Source organism: Callospermophilus lateralis, chromosome 18 (assembly GCF_048772815.1).
Source record: "Callospermophilus lateralis isolate mCalLat2 chromosome 18, mCalLat2.hap1, whole genome shotgun sequence".
NCBI lineage: Eukaryota > Metazoa > Chordata > Mammalia > Rodentia > Sciuridae > Callospermophilus > Callospermophilus lateralis.
The window spans coordinates 32286292-32307898 of NC_135322.1; the positions used below are offsets into that span (position 1 = coordinate 32286292).

Here is a 21607-nt window from a genome sequence, read left to right on the forward strand (position 1 = left end):
AGGCAAAGACACATTAAAGAAACAAAACTTTATACAAATATTTCTAATGAACATAGATGCAAAAATTCTCAATTAAATTCTGGTGAATTGAATACAAAAGCATATTAAAAAGATAGTGCACCTCAATCAAGTGGGATTCATCCCAGGGATGCAAGGTGGTTTCAACATTTGAAAATCAATAAATGTAATTCATCACATTAATAGACTTAAAGATAAAAATCATATGATCATCTCAATAAATGCAGAAAAAGCATTCGACAAAATATAGCACCTTTTATGTTCAAAATACTATACAAATTAGGTACAACAGGAACATATCTCAATATCCTAAAGGCTGTCTATGCTAAGCCCCAGGCCAACATCATTCTAAATGGAGAAGAATTGAAGACATTCCCTCTAAAAAACTGAAATAAGACAGGGATGCCCACTTCCACCACTTCTATTTAACATAGTTCTTGAGAAACTGGCCAGAGCAATTAGAGAGACAAAAGAAAGTAAAGGGATACACATAGGAAAAGAAGAACTCAAATTGGCACTATTTGCTGATGATACAATTCTATACCTAGAAGACCCTAAAAGTTCCACCCAAATACTTCTAGAACTAGCAAATGAATTCATCAAAGTAGCAGTATATAAAATCAACACCCATAAATCAAAGGCATTTCTGTACATCAGTGACAAATACTCTGAAAGGGAAATGAGGAAAACTAGCCCATTTACAATAGCCTCCAAAAAAATAAAATGTTTGCGAATCAGCGAAAGAGGTGAAAGACCTCTATGATGAAAATTACAGAATGCTAAAGAAAGAAATCAAAGAAGACCTTAGAAGATGGAAAGATCTTCCTTGCTCTTAGATAGGCAGAATTAATATTATCAAAATGACCATACTACCAAAAGCAGTATAGAGATCTAATGCAATTCCAGTCAAAATCCCAAAGGCATTCCTCATAGAAATGGAAACAGCAGTTATGAAATTCATCTGTAAAAATATGAGACCCAGAATAGCTAAAGCAATTCTTATCAAGAAGAGTAAGCAGGTAGCATCACTATACCAAACCTTAAACTACACTACAGAGCAGTAGTAACAAAAACAGCATGGTATTGGCACCAAAATAGACTGGTAGACCAATGGTACAGAATAGAGGACACAGAGACCAAATTACAGTCATCTTCTATTAGATAAAGTTGCCAAAAACATACATTGGAGAAAAGATAACCTCTTCAACAAATGTTGCTAGGAAAACTGGAAATCCACATGCAAAAAAAATGCACTATCTTTCACGATGCAAAAAAAATCAACTCAAAGTGGATCAAGGACCTAGGAATTAAGCCAGAAACCCTGCATCTAATAGAAGAAAAAGTAGTTCCTAATCTCCATTATGTAGGCTTAGGCCCCAGCTTCCTTAATAAGACTACTATAGCACAGAATTAAAGTTAAGAATCAATAAATGTGATGAATTCAAACTAAAAACTTTCTTCTCTGAAAATGAAACAATCAGTGAGGTGAATAGGGAACCTATATCTTGGGAGCAAATTTTTCCCCCTTCTACATCAGATAGAGCACTAATATCTAGTATATATAAAGAATGCAAAAAGCTAAATACCCAAAAAACCCAAATAACCCAATCAATAAATGGGCCAAAGACCTGAACAGTCACTTCTCAGGAGATGATAATATATGAAAAATTGTTCATCATCACTAGCAATTAGAGAAATGCAAATCAAAACTACTCTAAGACTTCATCTCACTTCAGTCAGAATGGCAGCTATTGAGAATAGAAACAAGCTATCTATAGGGCTCCTAAATACCTAGCTACTACTAACACCCTGATCCAATTGCCTGTTAATATCCACCTTCAGTAGAGCAATCTTCTAAAGTAGCCAAGACATACTAACCCTCGTAACATCATAGCACCTAACCTAAACATATACTCCTAAGAACAAATAACAAATAACTATATGCGTACAGAACCTGGAAGCCTTTTATAAATTGAATGAATCAGCTTTAAAGTACAATAAAGCCCAACATTTCTAGGCATAATCTCCCACCACAAAGGGGAGACAACAGAGATATACAAAGCCAAAACAAATATATAGGAGAAAGCAGTTACAAAGCAGTCAAACAGAGCTGGAAAGTAACGTGAACAACATGAAAAAACAAGGGAAAAAGGACTACAAACAATGCAAGACAACTTAAATCTATAGGAGGACCTAGAAGCATCAGAAACATGGACAGGGAAAGAAATCAAGGCATACCTAACTCAGATGGAACGGAATATTAGAAAAGACATGAGACAGCAAGTCCAACCATTGAAAGTATATTTTGAAAACGAACTAAACAAACAAATTCAAACTGCAAAGAACGAGCTTTATCAGGAAATAGAGATTTTAAAAAAAAACAAACAGTAATCCTAGAAATACAAGAAACCATAAACCAGATTAAAAACTCTAACGAGAACATTACAAATAGACTAGATCAAGTTGAAGTCAGAACATCAGATAATGAAGACAAAGTTTATCAACTTGAAAAGAATATAGTCAACCCAGAAAAGATGCTTAAATCTCACGAGCAATCTATCCAAGAGATATGGGATCTCATAAAAAAACCAAATTTGAGAGTCATTGGGATAGAAGAAGGCACAGAGGTTCAAACCATAGGAATGGACAACTTATTAAATGAAATAATCCTAGAAAACTTCCCAGAGATGAAAGATGGAATGGACTGCCAAATCCTGGAAGCCTACAGGACCCCAAACATCCAAAACCGTAATAGACCAACTCCAAGACATATAATTATGAAGATAGCTAACATACAGAACAAGGAGAGAATATTAAAAGCTATGAGAGACAGGAGGCAGATTACATTCAGAGGTAAACCAATTAGGTTAACGACTGATTTTTCATCACAGACTTTGAAAGCGAGAAGAGCCTGGAACAACATATTTCAAACGCTGAAAAATAATGGATTCCAACCAAGAATACTGTATCCAGCAAAATTAAGCTACAGATTTGACAATGAAATTAAAATCTTTCACGATAAACAAAAGCTAAAAGAATTTGCAGCCAGAAAACCAGCACTGCAAAGCATTTTGAGCAAAATACTACAAGAAGAGGAATTGAAAAATAGTGCCCAAAACTAACAGTGGGAGGTATCTCAGTAAAGGGGGAGAAAAATAACCAAACAGGAAAAACTAGCCAAACTAAAATAAATAAATAAATAAACATGACTGGAAGTACAAACCAAATTTCAATTGTAACCTTAAATGTTAATGGCTTAAATTCACCAATCAAGAGTCATAGGCTAGTAACCTGGATTACAAAAACAAATCCAACAATATGTTGCTTTCAGGAGATTCATATGATAGGAAAAGACATACACAGGCTGAAGGTGAAAGGTTGGGAAAAATCATACCACTCACTTGGCCCTCGGAAGCAAGAAGGAGTGGCCATACTCATCGAATAAAATCAACTTCAAGCCTAAGTTAATCAAAAGGGATAAAGAAGGACACTATATACTGTTAAAAGGAACCATCCACCATCAAGACATAACAATTATCAATATGTATGCACCAAACAATGGTGCTGCAACGTTCATAAAACAAACTCTCCTCAAGTTCAAGAGTCAAATAGACCACAACACAATAATTATGGGGAACTTCAACACACCACTCTCGCCATTGGACAGATCCTCTAGACAAAAGCTGAACAAAGAAACTATAAAAATCAATAACGCAATCAATAGCCTAGACTTAACCGACATATATAGAATATATCAACCGTCATCAAGTGGATACACGTTTTTCTCAGCAGCACGTGGATCCTACTCAAAGATAGACCATATTATTATGCCATAGGGCGACTCTCAGTAAATATAAAGGTTTGGAGATAATACCATGCACCATATCTGATCATAATGGATTGAAACTGGAAATCAATGATAAAAGAAGGAAGGAAAAATCCTACCTCACATGGAAAATGAACAATATGTTACTGAATGAGCAATGGGTTACAGAAGACATAAAGGAGGAGATAAAAAAATTCTTAGAGACAAATGACAAAATACAGACACAACATATCGGAATCTATGGGACACAATGAAAGCAGTTTTAAGAAGAAATTCATTTCTTGGAGTTCTTTTCTCAAAAAAAAGAAAAAACCAACAAATAAATGAACTCACACTACACCTCAAAAACCTAGAAAAGGAAGAGCAAAACAACAGCAAATGTAGTAGAAAACAAGAAATAATTAAAATTAGAGCAGAAATCAACGAAATTGAAACAAAAAAAAAACATTGAAAAAATTGAAAAAACTAAAACTTGGTTCTTTGAAAAAATAAATAAGATCGACAGGCCCTTAGCCATGCTAACGAAGAGAAGAAGAAAGAGAACTCAAATTACTAACATACGAGATGAAAAAGGCAATATCACAACAGACACTACAGAAATACAGAAGATAATTAGAAAGTATTTTGAAACCCTATATTCCAATAAAATAGAAGATAATGAAAATATCGATAAATTTCTTAAGTCATGCGATCTGCCCAGTTTGAGTCAGGAAGACACACACAATTTAAACAGACCAATAACAAAAGAAGAAATAGAAGAAGCCATCAAAAGACTACCAACCAAAAAAATCCGTGGACCGGATGGGTATACAGCAGAGTTCTACAAAACCTTAAAAGAAGAATTAATACCAATACTTTTCATGCTATTTCAAGAAATAGAAAAAGAAGGCGTTCTTCCAAATTCATTCTACGATGCCAACATCACCCTGATCCCGAAACCAGACAAAAACACTTCAAAGAAAGAAAACTACAGACCAATATCTCTAATGAACTTGGATGCAAAAATTCTCAATAAAATCCTGGCGAACCAAATACAAAAGCATATCAAAAAAATTGTGCATCATGATCAAGTAGGATTCATCCCTGGGATGCAAGGCTGGTTCAATATACGGAAATCAATAAATGTAATCCACCACATCAATAGACTTAAAGACAAGAACCATATGATCATCTCAATAGATGCAGAAAAAGCATTCGACAAAGTACAGCATCCCTTTATTTTCAAAACACTAGAAAAAATAGGGATAACAGGAACTTACCTCAACATGGTAAAAGCTATATATGCTAAACCTCAGGCTAGCATCATCCTAAATGGAGAAAAACTGAAGGCATTCCCTCTAAAATCTGGAACAAGACAAGGATGCCCCCTATCACCACTTCTATTCAATTTAGTTCTTGAAATACTAGCCAGAGCAATTATACAGACAAAAGAAATTAAAGGCATAAAAATAGGAAAAGAACAACTTAAATTATCGCTATTTGCGGATGACATGATAATATATTTAAGAGACCCAAAAGGGTCTACAAAGAAACTATTAGAGCTAATAAATGAATTCATCAAAGTGGCAGGATATAAAATCAACACGCATAAATCAAAGGCATTCCTGTATATCAGCAACAAAACTTCTGAAATGGAAGTGAGGAAAACCACTCCATTCACAATGTCCTCAAAGAAAATAAGATACTTGGGAATCAACCTAACAAAAGAGGTGAAAGATTTATACAATGAAAACTACAGAACCCTAAAGAGAGAGATAGAAGAAGATCTTAGAAGATGGAAAAATGTACCCTGTTCATGGATAGGCAGAACTAACATCATCAAAATGGCGATATTACCCAAAGTTCTCTGTAGGTTTAATGCGATGCCAATCAAAATCCCAACGGCATTTCTTGTAGAAATAGAGAAAGCAATCATGAAATTCATATGGAAAAACAAAAGACCCAGAATAGCAAAAGCAATTCTAAGCAGGAAGTGTGAATCTTGAGGTATAGCAATACCAGAGTTCAAACTGTACTACAAAGCAATAGTAACAAAAACAGCGTGGTACTGGTACCAAAACAGGCAGGTGGACCAATGGTACAGAATAGAGGACACAGAAACCAATCCACAAAAGTACAACTTTCTTATATTTGATAAAGGGGCTAAAAGCATACAATGGAGGAAGGATAGCATCCTCAACAAATGGTGCTGGGAAAATTGGAAATCCATATGCAACAAAATGAAACTGAATCCCCTCCTCTCGCCATGCACAAAAGTTAACTCAAAATGGATCAAGGACCTAGATATCAAATCAGCGACACTGCGTCTGATAGAAGAAAAAGTTGGCTAGGATCTACATACTATGGGTTCGGGCTCCAAATTCCTTAATAACGCCCATAGCCCAAGAGTTAATAACAAGAATAAACAAATGGGACTTACTTAAACTAAAAAGTTTTTCCTCAGCAAGAGAAACAATAAGAGAGGTAAACAGAGAGCCTACATCCTGGGAACAAATTTTTACCCTTCACATTTCAGATAGAGCCCTAATATCCAGAATATACAAAGAACTCAAAAAATTAAACAATAAGATAACAAATAACCCAATCAACAAATGGGCCTGAACAGGCACTTCACAGAGGAGGACATACAATAAATCAACAAGTACATGAAAAAATGCTCACCATCTCTAGCATTCAGAGATATGCAAATTAAAACCACCCTAAGATGCCATGTCACTCCAGTAAGAGTGGCAGCCATTATGAAGTCAAACAACAATAAGTGTTGGCGAGGATGTGGGGAAAAGGGTACACTTGTACATTGCTGGTGGGATTGCAAATTGATGAGGCCAATTTGGAAAGCAGTATGGAGATTCCTGGGAAAGCTGGGAATGGATCCACCATTTGACCCAGCTATCGCCCTTCTTGGACTATTCCCTGAGGATCTTAAAAGAGCGTACTATAGGGATACTGCCACATCAATGATCATCGCGGCACAATTTACAATAGCTAGACTGTGGAACCAACCTAGATGCCCTTCAATAGATGAATGGATAAAAAAAAAATGTGGCATCTATACACAATGGAGTATTACGCAGCACTAAAAAATGACAAAATCATAGAATTTGCAGGGAAATGGATGGCATTAGAACAGATTATGCTAAGTGAAGCTAGCCAATCCTAAAAAAACAAATGCCAAATGTCTTCTTTGCTATAAAGAGAGCAACTTAAGAACAGAACAGGGAGGAAGAGCATGAGGAAAAGATTAACATTAAACAGAGACGAGTGGGGGGAGAGAATGGGAGAGAAAAGGGAAAGCATATGGAAATGGTAGGAGACCCTCAATGTAACACAAAATTACATATAAGAGGTTGTGAGGGGAAAGGGTGGGGGAACAAGGGAGAGAATTGAACAACAGCAGGTGAGGTAGAGAGGGAAGATGGGAGGGGAGGGGAGGGGGATAGTAGGGGATAGGAAAGGCAGCAGAATACAACAGTCACTAATATGCCATTATGTAAAAATTGTGAATGTGTAACTGATGTGATTCTGCAATTTGTATTTGGGGTAAAAATGGGAGTTCATAACTCACTTGAATCAAATGTATGAAAGATGATATGAGCTTTGTAATGTTTTGAACAACCAATAAAAAAAAATCAAACAAAAAAAAAGAAAAGAAACAACAATAAATGTTGGCGAGGATGTGGGGAAAAGGCACACTCATACATTGCTGGTGGGACTGCAAATTGGTACAACCAATATGGAAAGCAGTATGGAGATTCCTTGAAAAATTTGAAATGGAACCACTATTTGACCCAGCTATCCCACTTCTTGGTCTATACCAAAGGACTTCAGCTTAATACAGTGATGTAGCCACATTAATGTTTATAGCAGCACAATTCACAATAACCCAAGTGTGGAAGTAACCTGGATGACCTTCAATAGATGAATGGATAAAGAAACTAATATATATATATGTACACAATGGAATGTTACTCGGCATTAAAAGAATAAAATCATGGCATTTGTAAGAGTTGGAGAATATCATTGTAAGTGAAGTAAGCCAATTCCCAAAAAAACAAATACCAAATGTTTTCTCTGATATAAGGAGGCTGATTCATAGGGTGAGGAGGGGAAGCATTGGAGGAATACACAAACTCTAGTTAGGGCAGAGGGGTAGGAAGGGAATGCTAAATACTAGTGTACTGACACATTTGCAAACATTTTAATAACAAAAATTGAAATATAAATGACTGTCAAATTAATCCTGGGAACTAACATACATACCTTTTTCTATAGTTTTACAGTTCATGTTAGGCATTTTTACATATAAAGCAGAATAGTAGCACTCAATGAAGAATTCAGTGAAATACAGAAAATTTTATGTCAGTTCAGAAATTAAACATTCAGACAAATGATAAGATAATGTTATATTCCAACCATCTTCCAAGTTAAGTTATCATCATTTGAGATTATCAGTTAAATTACAAGAAAGAAAGTGGATCTGATTATAAAAGATGATTTTACAAAATTTTCCTGTTTCAGTTCTTAGGTTCATCAGGTCTTTTCCTTGCTTTTTCTTTTTCTTTTTTTTTTTTTTAATATTATTTTAGTTGTAGAAGAGCACACAATATCCTTGTTTATTAATTTATTTTTTATGTGGTGCTGAGGATCAAACCATTGCCTCACACATGGTAGGCAAGTGCTCTATCATTGAGCTACAGCCCTAGCCCTTTAATAATCACTTAATAATACACCAATCTGATTCCGCTGCTATTATTTTCATTATACAATATTTGGACTAGGAATTTTTTCTGTTTATAAAGTCTACAGTAAACTCAAAGACCATTGGGTAAAAGTTACCATTAACCCCAGCAAATGAGGATGTTGCAAGGTCCCTTAGTGAAAAAACAGAGAATCCAACTTGTTCTATAACTGAGGTACCAGTCATTAAATCATTAAAGATTTTATTTCAAGACTTGGAAAATCATTGTGTGATGTTCTTTTTTAAAAAAAATGAATATTTTTTTTAGTTGTAGACGGACACAATACCTTTATTTTATTTATTTTATGTGGTGCTGAGGATTAAACCCAGTGCCTCACACATGCTAGGGTAGTGCTATACCACTGAGCCAGACCCCAGCCCATGTGATGTTCTTTGCCACCTTTTGCATGCAAAATTAATCTTAATTGTAGCAGGCTAATTTTATTCAAATGGATAGGAAATTAAGTTTATCATTTAAATTTAGACAGTGGATTTTATACATTTAACATTGATCTTGTAATTGTTTATAATCTAACAATTTTAATTCCCCAAAAGAACTTGAAACATCTTTTTAAAAAATGTTTTTAGCGCACATTTCAACAAGTGTCTTTCGGATGTATCACCTCTGCTGCCAAAAGGGTGTATTTTGATGCTACATGGTTCCTTTAAACATAGTGATGGCATTGGTCCTGGGAGGCCAGTATTTCTGTACTTTGGCTTCTGTAATTATATGTAGAGCTGCTAACAGTCTGGGATCAAGTCACAACTCTTTTTTCTTTTTTTTTTTTTTTGCTACTATAGGATACCTCTTCACATTGTCTGGGCCTCCTTGGATCTATTTGTTACTAATTAGTGCAGTAATCTTGCTATATCCTTAAGCCGTTCTCATAATTTAAGACTGCTTGAATTAACCCCATTGTGTCCCATAATCCCAAATGTGGGACATGTACAAACTTAAATTGAGCAACAAATATACCCCTTCTGGTAACTTTTCAAATAAATACTATGTTTTTATAGTTCTTTTCTTTTGAGAAAAATAATAGGTGAATAATTATATCATTTGAAAAAAAAATATGCACATATAAGAATATATACAAAGGATATATGAGCTCTAGATTATGATTCCAACCTATTTTCATGTACCTGTGTCAGTTTCATTGAAATTTTTGCAGAATTGTAAACTTGGGAGTTAATGGATTAATAAATACAGAGGCTTTCAAATTGGATGGGTTTACTTCCCAGTAAACCCATCGTAGTTTGTAGATAACATAAGTAAAAAATGCACTTAATACACTTAATCTATAATTTAGCAACACAGTACACTGGAGTATCAGTTGCTTACCCTTGTGAATGCTGAGCTGACTGGGAGCTAATGCTCAGTACTGCTGCCTGCATCACTGGAGAGTATCATACCACGTACTACTATCTTAACGGGAAAATCGTAATTTGAAATACAGTGATGATCAGTTTTGTACCACTGTAGTGTCAAAAAATCATGCAAACTGTCTGTTGTAATTTTTGCTGAAAGTACTTATACTTTTCATTGCCTTTTAACTCTCTTTTTCTCTCTCCAACTATTTTTGTAGTCTAAGGTTTCTCCTTAGAAGAAGGTAGAGCAAGAGCACAGCACAGTCTGACTCTTCCTTGGTACAAAAGTGACTGGCTCTTCCTTCCCTTGCTATGCTAGATACAATCCTTTTGAGTTGTACCTTTATACTAAAGATTTATGTTCTGGAGCCCCCCAAAATGTGTACTTGTACTCTTCTGAAGTTGGAGGATGTCATTTATTTTAATGTTTTGAGGTATGAGGTGAGAATATATTAGATCACAGGAAAAGTGAAAGGAATCAAGAGAAGAAGGCTAGCAGGGATACCTGTGGTGTAACCAAGCCTGCAGGGACCTTGGTGATGGTCTTCTAGGTCCTAGCTATTGTCTCAAGATGAAAGTGGGTATGTCTCTTGTTGGTAGCGGCAGCAGCGTCAAACCTGTAGGTACCTTGATGTTAGGCTTCCAGGCCCTTGCTGATGTCCTAAGATGGAAGATGCACCAACAATAGATGGTGGTAGTGGCAGTGGAGGTAATCCAAGATGACGACGGAGGTTTCTAAAGATGGAGGTGACTGCTTTCAGAGATGGGGCTGAGAGGGCAGGCCAGGCGGTGGCTGGGCAGCCTATTCAGAGATGCAATGCTGTGGGCGCTGTGCTACTTCGGGCCACTGCCTCTGGGCCCTGTCTTTTGTCCAAGATGTAGGCTATCGTGGGGGGGAGGGGCTGTGAAGGTGGCTGCAGTGTCCCAAGATTGAAGTGGGCCAGGAGAACCACACATTGGTAGATGGGGGAGCACAGCATGTTCGCTCTCCTCCTCTGCATGCCTATTTTAATGTGTTGAAAAGTTTTTTCTGAAATTAGAATAAATAATTGGGCATAAATTCTTGATAAAACTGGGATAAATTTCAAGGTTATCTTTGACAATCGTATACCTTGATGCATCTTAATGTGTTGGTCAGATTCTTCTTGATCTGCCGTTTTTACCCCAGGTTTGCTGGTGTCTTTAGTCCAAATTCTTGAATTATTTAGTATTTTTTTATTGAATCCCCCATTTTTTTTTCTAAACAGACATTTCTTTCATTTATCAGAACCCCATCCTAGCAGCAACTTTACCCTTTCCCAGGGCTTTTGTAAAAGGGCCTATTGGTCTAAGCTCACTAATTCTTTTGAAATGTTTCCTAAGCAACCATTCACTGCAGTCTTGATTTTTCTGTTGATTTTACTCTCCTCAAGCAACTGGCCCCTTTCAGTTTCTCCTAGGATATCTGGAACTCTATCAGATAATGTTTTTCTTTTCTCTTCTAAGTATTTTAATAAATGCCCATACATCTTTTAATCCTGTATTATTAGATTGAATTATATTTCCCTCTATATTTCCTTTCAGTACCTATTTATTGTAGCACTAATTCTTAATACTCAGAATTACATATCCAGGTGAACTTATCAGCCTCTCCAGGTCCATTTTTATTATTATTAATTCATATTAATTGTTCAGATTAATAGGTGTCATTTTGATACTTCTTTTCATGCATACATTGTGCTTCATTCATATCCACCTTCCTTGTTACCCTCTTTTTCTTTCTTCTCTTCCTCCCCTCCCCCTTTTCCTCTTCCCTTCCATAATAGTTCATCTTCTGTATTTGGGTCATCTTCTTTTTTTTTGTTTTTTCAGTTTCCAAATGTGAGTGAAAACATGTGATAGTTGACTTTGTAAGCTTCTTCAAATTTAATTCACAAATTTTAATCTTTAAATTTCTTCCTCCTCATAATGTAAATTTGCATATTCCTGCTCCTTGGGGCTTCCTTTGAACCCATACTTCTTTGTTTTGGTGAAGAAACAAATTTTTCTTATGAAATATGAATTGAATCCCCTAACTTTGAATTTTTTGGCTATTGAAAAACAAAAAGGAAAACTGTACTTAATAGTTTAAGTTGGATGTATTTCCAAATGGGAAGAAAAGTTCTTGAAATTTTTTTACTCCTTTGTAGAACTTTACATTCAACAATTTCCTCTTTAAGTTTTGTGTTTATGATATAAAGATGATGTTTGAAGCAAAAATAATTTGAATCTGATTTTTAAGGTTTTTAAAAACAGTTTAATGTTCTATTCCTTCATTTTCTCTAATAACGAAAACCATCACTATAATATTAAATATAAGTAACAGGTGTTTAGTGATCATTTTATTCCATACAATGCTTATTATTTAAAGTAATTGCTTAGTCTTCTTGAGTCATTTTTGATGTTCCAGTCATTGAACTGTGATAAAGGCTTTTGCCATCCATCTGATTCACTTTATGTATTTTTGCCATACTGAATAATTCGTGAACATCCATTAAAACCATAGTGCTGTAAAGTCCTTGTTCTTTCAGGAAATGATTGGGTAGCTTAGGGAGTTAAAAATGTAGTGTTATGAATAGGACAATGTGAATTTAGTTCTCATGCCTGTGAGTTACTTTTGTGGATTCCATGATGGGTTATAAATAACCCAGTCCAAACCCCATCATCTTTTCTAGAAAAGCCTTGATTATGTAATAAATCACCTTATTATAAACTCTATTGCAGGCAAGTGTTGCTATATTCTAGCCTTCTTAAATTAATGTTAGAACAAAAGACCTTGAGGTATCACCTTGCAAAAATTAGATCAGTATATGTTCTATTGAACATAGTCACCTAATATTAATGTACTCAATAATAATAGAATAATTTAACATTCTGAGAATGTCTTGTACCATTTAAACGTTTCTTAACTTTTGCAGTAATATATACTGTATTTTCTAGCAAAATGTAAGATCACATCAAGAATGTATTTGAGTTTCTAAATGAACTGTTGTTGCCAGAGATTTAATAACTAGTGGACAATAAATTAATGTATTGTGAATTTATACTGTCTGTTTAACTATTTTTATTAAAATGTGAAGAATTCAACAATATTTACTTCAGTTCAGGTACAATGTTTCTATTTTAATGCTGTATTTCAAAAACAGTGTCCAAATTCAAATTCATTCCATAGCTTTCCCTTTTTAAATTTTTTTCTTCTTCTTTTTCCTTCCTTCTCCTCATCCTCTTCCCTGATTATTTTATTTATTTACTTTTTGTTGTGGTTTGTTTGTTTGTTTGTTTTTTAAGATGGTGTCTTACTATGTAGTCCAGGCATGTCTCAAACTCTTGGGCTCAAATGATCCTCCTGCCCCAGCCTTCTGAGTATCTAGGATCACAGATGTATGCCACTTTTGGATGCACTTTGGATAGCTGTCTTTTGGCACCATTTTCTAAACTTGGACTGGACACATTGTATATGTCCTCAATTATATAATTACTTACATATTTGCATTTTGAATAAGTTATTTTCTTTCTACTTTCAGTTTTCTGATATTATGAGTTAACTGAATGTAAATGTTTGTGCATTAAAAGTTCAGGATATCATCAGGATCACATTCTTAAGAAAACCATTTGTTTACTTGACGATGAATGTTATTATGTGGTGACAGTATATGACCTCCTTAGGTTCTAAGAGTCTTGAATTTTTGTTCAGGCAATCATTTGTTTACAATTTGAAATATGAAAGTTTACTATGGTTTGTCCAGTTGTTCTGGGTACACAATTAGGCTCTGTTTTTTTGTTTGTTTGTTTTGTTTTGTTTTGTTACCATCATTGCAATAAACATTCCAAATTTAATAAAAAGTACAATTAAATAAAAGAACAGCCCTTTATTATTGTCTCAGTTTTCTGATGGTTGATTCTATTAAGCCTGGTAGTTCATAAATCAGGTCTCTTATATGCTTTTTGTCAATTATGGCTGGGGCTAGTGTTACCTTGAAGGCTCCCTCATTCAGGTCTTGCAGTGTTGACTAGGCCTTGGTAGGAGATATCTGTTGGAAGGCATATATGGAGTTTTTTTAATATAGATTTCATAATAGTCAAGTATGTAGGTTTCTAGGCCCAACATCCCAAGACAGTTTTGCCTTTTATGACTGCCTCAGAAGGTACATGATACAAATTCTACTGCCTTTTACTTGTTCGAGTCACTAAGAACTCAATATTCTAGTAATAGATTTTTAGACTCCACTTCTAAAGAGGAGGAATGTTGAAGAATTTGCAGATATTCTTGAAACCACTACATGTTCTTTTCATGAATTTTATTCCTTCAGGTTCTATTCCTTGTCATTTCTCTCTAAAAACAACTTTGGATCTATAAAGAGGTCACTTACCTTTTTTTGAGTAAGCAGTACCTTATGAATTGTCATAGAAATTATTTCATCTGTGGAAACATCAAGTACTTCCCTCACTACCAGGAAGTCTTCCTTGGCAGTGAAATGCTAGACTACAGATTTCAAATCAGTAGAGCAATATCTTAAATCCATATTATTAGTTCAGTTGTTCTTGAAAATCAGGGTGAATTTGGTCAGCATAGATTCTAGTAAGGAAAAGGTTTTCCCCAGGAAAGAAAGGATAGATTTGATAATCACACTTTAACATTTCTTGGCTCTAGTTACCCTATCTTAAGCGTAGAGGGCAATAATAAAAGAAGTATAGACTTGTGCATTGAAAACTATTTTTTAGAATGTTGAAAGCGATTGACTTACTAACTAATCTAACTAAATGGAGGGAAATCCTGTTCAGTCAATGCTTTAAAATCCAACTGTCTTTTTTATAGAGCTTGAGGAGCTGATCCTAACATTTACAAGGAAAAGCAAGGAACCCAGGCTAGCCAAAACAACCTTGACAAATAACAAAATTAGAAATTCACACTTTTCAATTTTAAAATTAGCTACAGTAATTAACATAATGTGGTTCTGACATGGATAAACATGAATGGAATAGAATTAACAGTCCAGAAATAAACCCATATATCCATGGTCAACTGATTTTTTTAAGACCTTTATTTTATTTATTTACTTTTATGTGTGCAGGATCGAACCCAGTGCCTCACACAGCCTAGGCAAGTGCTCTAACACTTAGCTACAACCCCAGCCCTCAATTAAAGTTGATAGAAGTACAAACAATTCATTGAGGAAAAAGTAGTTTTTCATAGATGATTCTGAACGTTCACATGGAAACAAATGAATTTGAACCCTGCCTCAAACTATATACAAAAAATCAGCCTGAAATAGATTAAATATCTACATGTAAAATAAAATCATAGAACTCTGAGGAGAAACATAGTTATAAATCATCATGACCTTGGATTAGACAATGATTTCAAAGATGCAACATCTGAAGAATAAGCTTTTTTTTTCCACATTTTTATTTGTGCATTATAGTAGTACATAATGATTGGATTTCTTGTTACATTATTTGTACATGCACACAATATAAAATATAATTTGGCACTTCCCCCAGCACTTTCCCCCTCCCTCCCCACCTCTCACTCTTTGACTCCTTTCCTCTACTGATCTCCCTTTGATTTTTAGGAGATCCACCCCCACCTTTCTTTTTCTTTTTTTCCTCTCCAGTTTCTGCATGAAAGCAAAAAAATATGACCTTTAACCTTCTGAGTTTGACTTATTTCACTTACCATGATGATCTCTAGTTTCATTCATTTTCCTGCAAGTTACAATTTCATTTTTATTTATGGCTAAATAAAATTCCATCATGTATATATACCACATTTTCTTTATCCATTCATCTGTTGATGGACACCTAGGCTGGTTCCATAGTTTGGCTGGTTCCATAGTTACGCTGCTATAAACATGGATAGCATGTGTCAGTGTAGTAAGGTGACTTTAATTTTTCAGTATAAATTCCGAGATGTGGCATAGCTGGGTCATATGGTGGTTCCATGCCTGTCCTTGAACCTCCATATTGATTTCCCCAATGGTGGTACTAATTTATAATCCCACCAACAGAAGCACAGGCATTTTTTAGGAAATTTTTTTTTACAAAGATAGTTTAACACTTTTATATGAACAGAACTTATTTTTTTTCCCTCTAGGATAAATGGCCAATAGTACATACAGTAGGTGGGTCATATCATAGTTGTATCTTTAATTCCTAAGAAACTGTAAAACTATTCTCCAGAGTACCTATCCCATCATCAGTGCATAAATGATGTATTTAACTCCTTCTATTTTTTTATTTTAGTCACTCTGACTGGGTTGTAGTGATATCTCATTGTCATTTTGTTTTGTTTTGTTTTAGTTGTAATTGGGCACAACACTCTGCATATTGTTAATTTTTGAGAGTTCTTTATATCTTTGACATATTAACCCTTTGTCTGATATGTGATTTGCAACTAATTTCTCTCTTATATACCTTGTGTTTTCATCTTTACAGAGTAAAAGTTTTTAATTCCAATGAAGTCAAATTTATCATTTTTTTCCCTTTATAAATATACTTTTGGTGTCAAATTTGGTAACTTTTTACCTAGTCTTTGATCCTAAAGATTGTCTTCTATTTTATTTTGTTATGATCAATTTTCAGTTAATTTTGTATAAGGTGTGAGACTTTGGTTGAAGTTGAAGCTTTTATTTTCCCTTTTGTCTGTGGGTATGCAGTTCTCCAGCACCATTTATTGAAAGACTATTTCTTCCACTGAAATACTTTTTGACCCTCTTAAAAATACAGTGGCAGGCATTTACGTGTCATCTGTTTCTGGGTTCTATATGTCTAGCCCTCTGCCAAAACCACACAGACTTGATTAGTATAGTAATGTAAGTCTTGAAGTTGGATAAACTAATTGCTCCAACTTCATCCTTTGTTTTTCAAAATTGTTTTAACTATTGTAATTTTCTTTTGATTTTTCCATATACATTTTAAAATAGTCTTGTACTTAAAAAAAGTCTTGCTCGGATTTTGATAGGATTTGATATCTTTATTGAATCTTTAGAGTCCATGGACACAGTATTTCTCTCTATTTATTTAGATTACCTTTGATTTCTTTTATCAGCATTGTATAATTTTCAGCATAATTCTCAGGTATATGTTTTGGTAAATTCACACATAACTATTTTTCTTTTCTTTCTTGGTAGATTGAAATGGAATTGTATTTTTAAATTTGGCTTCCAAGTGTTCATTGCTAATATGTAGAAATGTAGTTTGTTTTTAAATGCTTATCATAAATCTTGTGATCTTGTTGTACTCACTAGTTTAAGAAGTTGTGTTTTTAATAGACTTCCTAGGATTTTATTCATATATAATAATGTCATATGCAAATATGGACAGTTTTATTTCTGCCTTCCCAAACAATATTCTTTTTATTTCCTTTTCTTGCCATATAAAGCTTCCTAGAACTTCTAGTACTGTGTTAAATGGTGGAAATGAGAGAAGACATCTGGCTTTTTCACAATTTTAAGGAGAAAGTGTTCAATTTTTCTTTCACCATAAAGTATAAGGTTATCTGCAGTGGTTTTAGGGATCAAATTGTATAATTTCCTTTTACTTCTATTTCTCTGAGATGAATGTTGAATTTGTTTTTTCTGCATTGATAGATATAATCTTATGATTTTTCTTCTTACCCTGTTGATATGGAAAATTATACTGACTATTTTTGGTTATTAAACCAGAGTGTATCAGGTAGTACTTTATAAACTGAATTCTAAATGTTTCTTCTATAAAAGGTACTGCATATAATGGTTTAGTTATTTTAAAAATCTTTGGAAGAATTCTCTAATGAAATCATCTAGGTGTAAAGATTTTGTTTTGACCTTCTTTAAATTGCAGTTTTCTCAGTAGTTATATATAATAAATCCAGTTTATTGACTTCATATTGAGTAAGTAGTGGTAGTTTGTGTTTTTCTGCTTTTCCAGGAATTGATTCATTTCTAAGTTGTCAAATTTATGTGTTTAGGTGTAATTTTTGTTTGTTTGTTTGTTCATCTTTTGCATGTCTACAGTACCTATAGTGATATCTTCTGATTCATTTCTAATTTTAGTCATTTGTGTCATTTGTTTTATTTTTTTTTCCAATCTTGCTAGAGATTTGCCAAGTTTTAATGATTTCTTTTTTAAAATATTAGTTCTTTGAAGCTGGGGGTGTATCTCAGTGATAGAGCATTTGTCCAACATGTGTGAGGCCCAGGGTTCAGTCCCTACTACAATAAGAATTAAAAATAAAATAAATTCTTTGTTTATTACTTTTTTGTTGTTGTTTTTATGTCTTAAATTTCATTGATTCCTACTCTTATCAATGTTATTACCTTCTGTTTGATTTGGGTTGAATTTGCTCTTTTCTAGGTTTTTAAGATGAGGGTTTAGGGCTGGGGATGTGGCTCCTACGGTAGCGCACTCGCCTGCCATGCGTGTGGCCTGGGTTCGATCCTCAGCACCACATACCAACAAAGATGTTGTGTCCGCCGAGAACTAAAAAATAAATAATAAAATTCTCTCTCTCTCTCTCTCTCTCTCTTTAAAAAAAAAAAAGATGAGGGTTTAGATAATTGGTATGTTTTTTTTTTTCTAATAAACACTCTTAGGAATATAAATTTCTCAGCATTATTTTAACTTCATTTTCATTTAGCTCAATGTAATTTTTTCTTTTTTGTGTGTGTGTGTTGCTGGGGTTTGAACACACGGATTGGTGCATGCAAGAGAAAGCACTCTACTAACTGATCTATTTCTACAGTCCTCAATATACTTTTATTTCACTTGACACTTTCTCTTTGACCCATGTGGATTATGTAAATGTATATTGTTTTATTTAAAAGTATTATTAAATGATTTTTCTGTTTTCTTTCTGTTATTGATTTTAGCTTGATTCCACTATGGTCAGAGAAACAGTATGACTTCAGTTCTTTTACATTTTTTGAGGTTTTTTATTGTTTATTTGTTTGGGTTTTTTTGGTGGGCTGGGGATTTTTTGAGGTTTTATTTACAGCCAGGATCAATCTTCATATAAGTTGGTATGCACTTCAAAACAAAACATGTATTTTACTGTTGTTTAACATTTTTAAAATATCAGTTACTCTTGATTGATAGCATTAAATTGTTCTATATTCTTGCTAAGTCTTTGCCCAGTTCTTCTATTAGGAGTTGATACTGTGGAGAGAATATAATTGAAGCTTCCAACTGTGACTGTGGTTTATTTGTCCTTTCAGTTCTGTCGGCTTTGCTTCACATTTTTTGCAGCTCTGTTGTTTGGTACATATACATATATTTCTGTGTTTTCTTCTTACACTAATTCTTTTATCATTATGTAATTTCTTTCTATTTCTAGTAATTTTTTTTGTTATAAAGTCTGTTATTCATAGATTGACTCCTGTTCTCTTACAATTTAGTGTTTTCATGAAATATCTTTTACCATACTTTACTTTTATCCTACCTATATTATTATCTTTGAAATGAGTTTCTTACAGACAGTATTCAGTTGAATCATGTTTTAAGTTTGCTGATCTCTTAATTGATGTTTTTAGAAGTTTTATGTTAAACATATTTATTGATGTATTTGCTCTTAAGTCTGCCCTTTTCCTAGTCCTTAATTAGAGAGAGCAAGGTTTCATTGATCCCTGCCAGCATTTTGTGGTTATTCTTTAACTCAGTCTGGTATATATGAGACAAAAAAGCAATCCAGGGAATTATCACAATGTGTTCCTAAACTTCTGAAGTTCATAGTCAGTCTACCTTTCTGAGCCTACTTATATTTGTGTATATGTAATGTCCAAGATTTTTACTTGAGCTTAGGATAGGGAAAATTGGACCTATTCCATTTTTCCATCCATGTATTTTTATAATAAGTGTCTGACCTATTTATTTTCCCATAATAAAAGTAATGTTTGCCTGAATACAGTTCATGTAAACAGCCATCCAAAAATGTAGATCATGATCTCATGAATAGCTAGAACAGTGATTTTTATTTATTTATCTAACTTTTGGTTTGGTGATAGGGATGGAACCTATGACCATGCACATACAAGGCAAACACTCTATCACTGAACTACCCCAGCCAATGTATATGAAACTTAGATTGCATTCAAATACCTAGAAGGCTTTAAAAACACTTATTGTTGAGCCCTACTCCCAGGGAGGAACGAGAGGTGGCATTTTAACAAGTTCCAGGTAATGCTGCTCTTGCTGCTCTGGAGACCACAGTTTGATAATCACTACTTTAGAGAAATGCTGAATTAATGACATCATTAACTTTCAATGATATTAATGACATATGCAGTCACTTTGACTGAAACAAATAAAATTTTGCAATAAGTAAAATAAATTGAACATGAGGTCTAAAGGGTTTTTTTAGGTGGGGTGGGGAGTACCAGTGGATTTAACTCAGTGGCACTCGACCCACTGAGCCACAATGTGAGCCCTATTTTGTATTGTATTTAGGAACAGGATTTCCGAGTTGCTTAGCACCTCACTTTTGCTGAGGCTGGCTTTGAACTCATGATCCTCTTGCCTCAGCCTCCCGAGCCTCTGGGATTACAGGTGAGCACCATTGTGCCCAGCTGATCTAAAAATTTTAAAGGTAGATATTTATAAGATGACAGTATTATATTTTAAATGAAATGGGTCTTCCTATTTTTTTTATCACTATTGTATGTGGCATTTGAGAGGCCAAAGGAGTAGGATACTGAGGGAAATAGTATTTATTTTATTACAAGAAGAAGAATAGCAAAAAAGGAGAGGTAGAAAGATCATTTATTCTATAAGCATAAAATAATGCCTGACTTATTAGATCCTAGAAAATGAGTATTTGAAGGAATACATTAAACCATAATCTGTAATAAGTGTATGACATGCAAAATCTTTTTTAAGGTTTAGAATTGACATTAGAAAAGCTCTGTAACATTGATCTGAACTAATGATGCCCAACCTGGTAATTACAGCACATATCATCATAATACACCTTCCTCTAAAGTTCACCACTTTTTTTCAAGTTCTTGAATAGGAATGAAACCAGAATTAAACTATTTCCATAAATAGTATGGCCTATAGTTTGTGTCAAGGTGAACCCAGAAATATTTTTCCCAGATGATCACTAACTATAAAAAAGAAAAATTAAAATAGTGAAATGTCAGAAAGGTGTCTCTTAGACATTGTTCTCTTATGGAAGTAGTTATAATTGTTAATAAAGAAACTTGCTTGTGAATATTCATCAGGTAATGGTTCTTATTTTGTAGCCAGACTTTTCAGAGTAATGAAGTATTTCCTTTTCTCTTTTAGCTCTGTTGGTTTAGCAAAAGCAGCTCTAGAAGCAATTAATGGATTCAACCTTTTTGGCAACCAGGTAAAAAAAAATAATAAGAAGTCTTTGATTATTTGAATTGTATGTTTAAGTAATTTGGCTATTCCTTAAGTCATTTCCTTATAATCAATGAATATATGAAATTTATGTACCAGCCCATGCTTGAAAAGCTTTTACTTTGAAAATATTTGCCAGTTAAGTTTTAGTTTTCTCACTAAAATCCATTCCTTATTTTTAAAAAAATTTCTTTTTTTTTTTATTTTTTTATTCAAAACATTACAAAGATTTCAGAATCTCATCGGTTACACATCCACATTTTTACATAATACCATAATAGTAACTGTTGTATTCTGCTAAA

The 21607-nt window shown here is 33.9% G+C and overlaps 1 protein-coding gene across 2 annotated transcripts in view; it reads left to right on the top strand.

Moving 5' to 3' along the window:
- Nucleotides 1–21607, top strand: part of Phkb (phosphorylase kinase regulatory subunit beta) — a 224084-nt gene that overhangs the window by 85281 nt on the left and 117196 nt on the right. For both annotated transcript variants that reach the window (XM_076839471.2, XM_076839472.2), the window contains exon 8: nucleotides 21228–21291. In XM_076839471.2, coding sequence (XP_076695586.1) covers nucleotides 21228–21291 — 64 coding nt within the window. The remainder of the gene's footprint in view (nucleotides 1–21227; nucleotides 21292–21607) is intronic.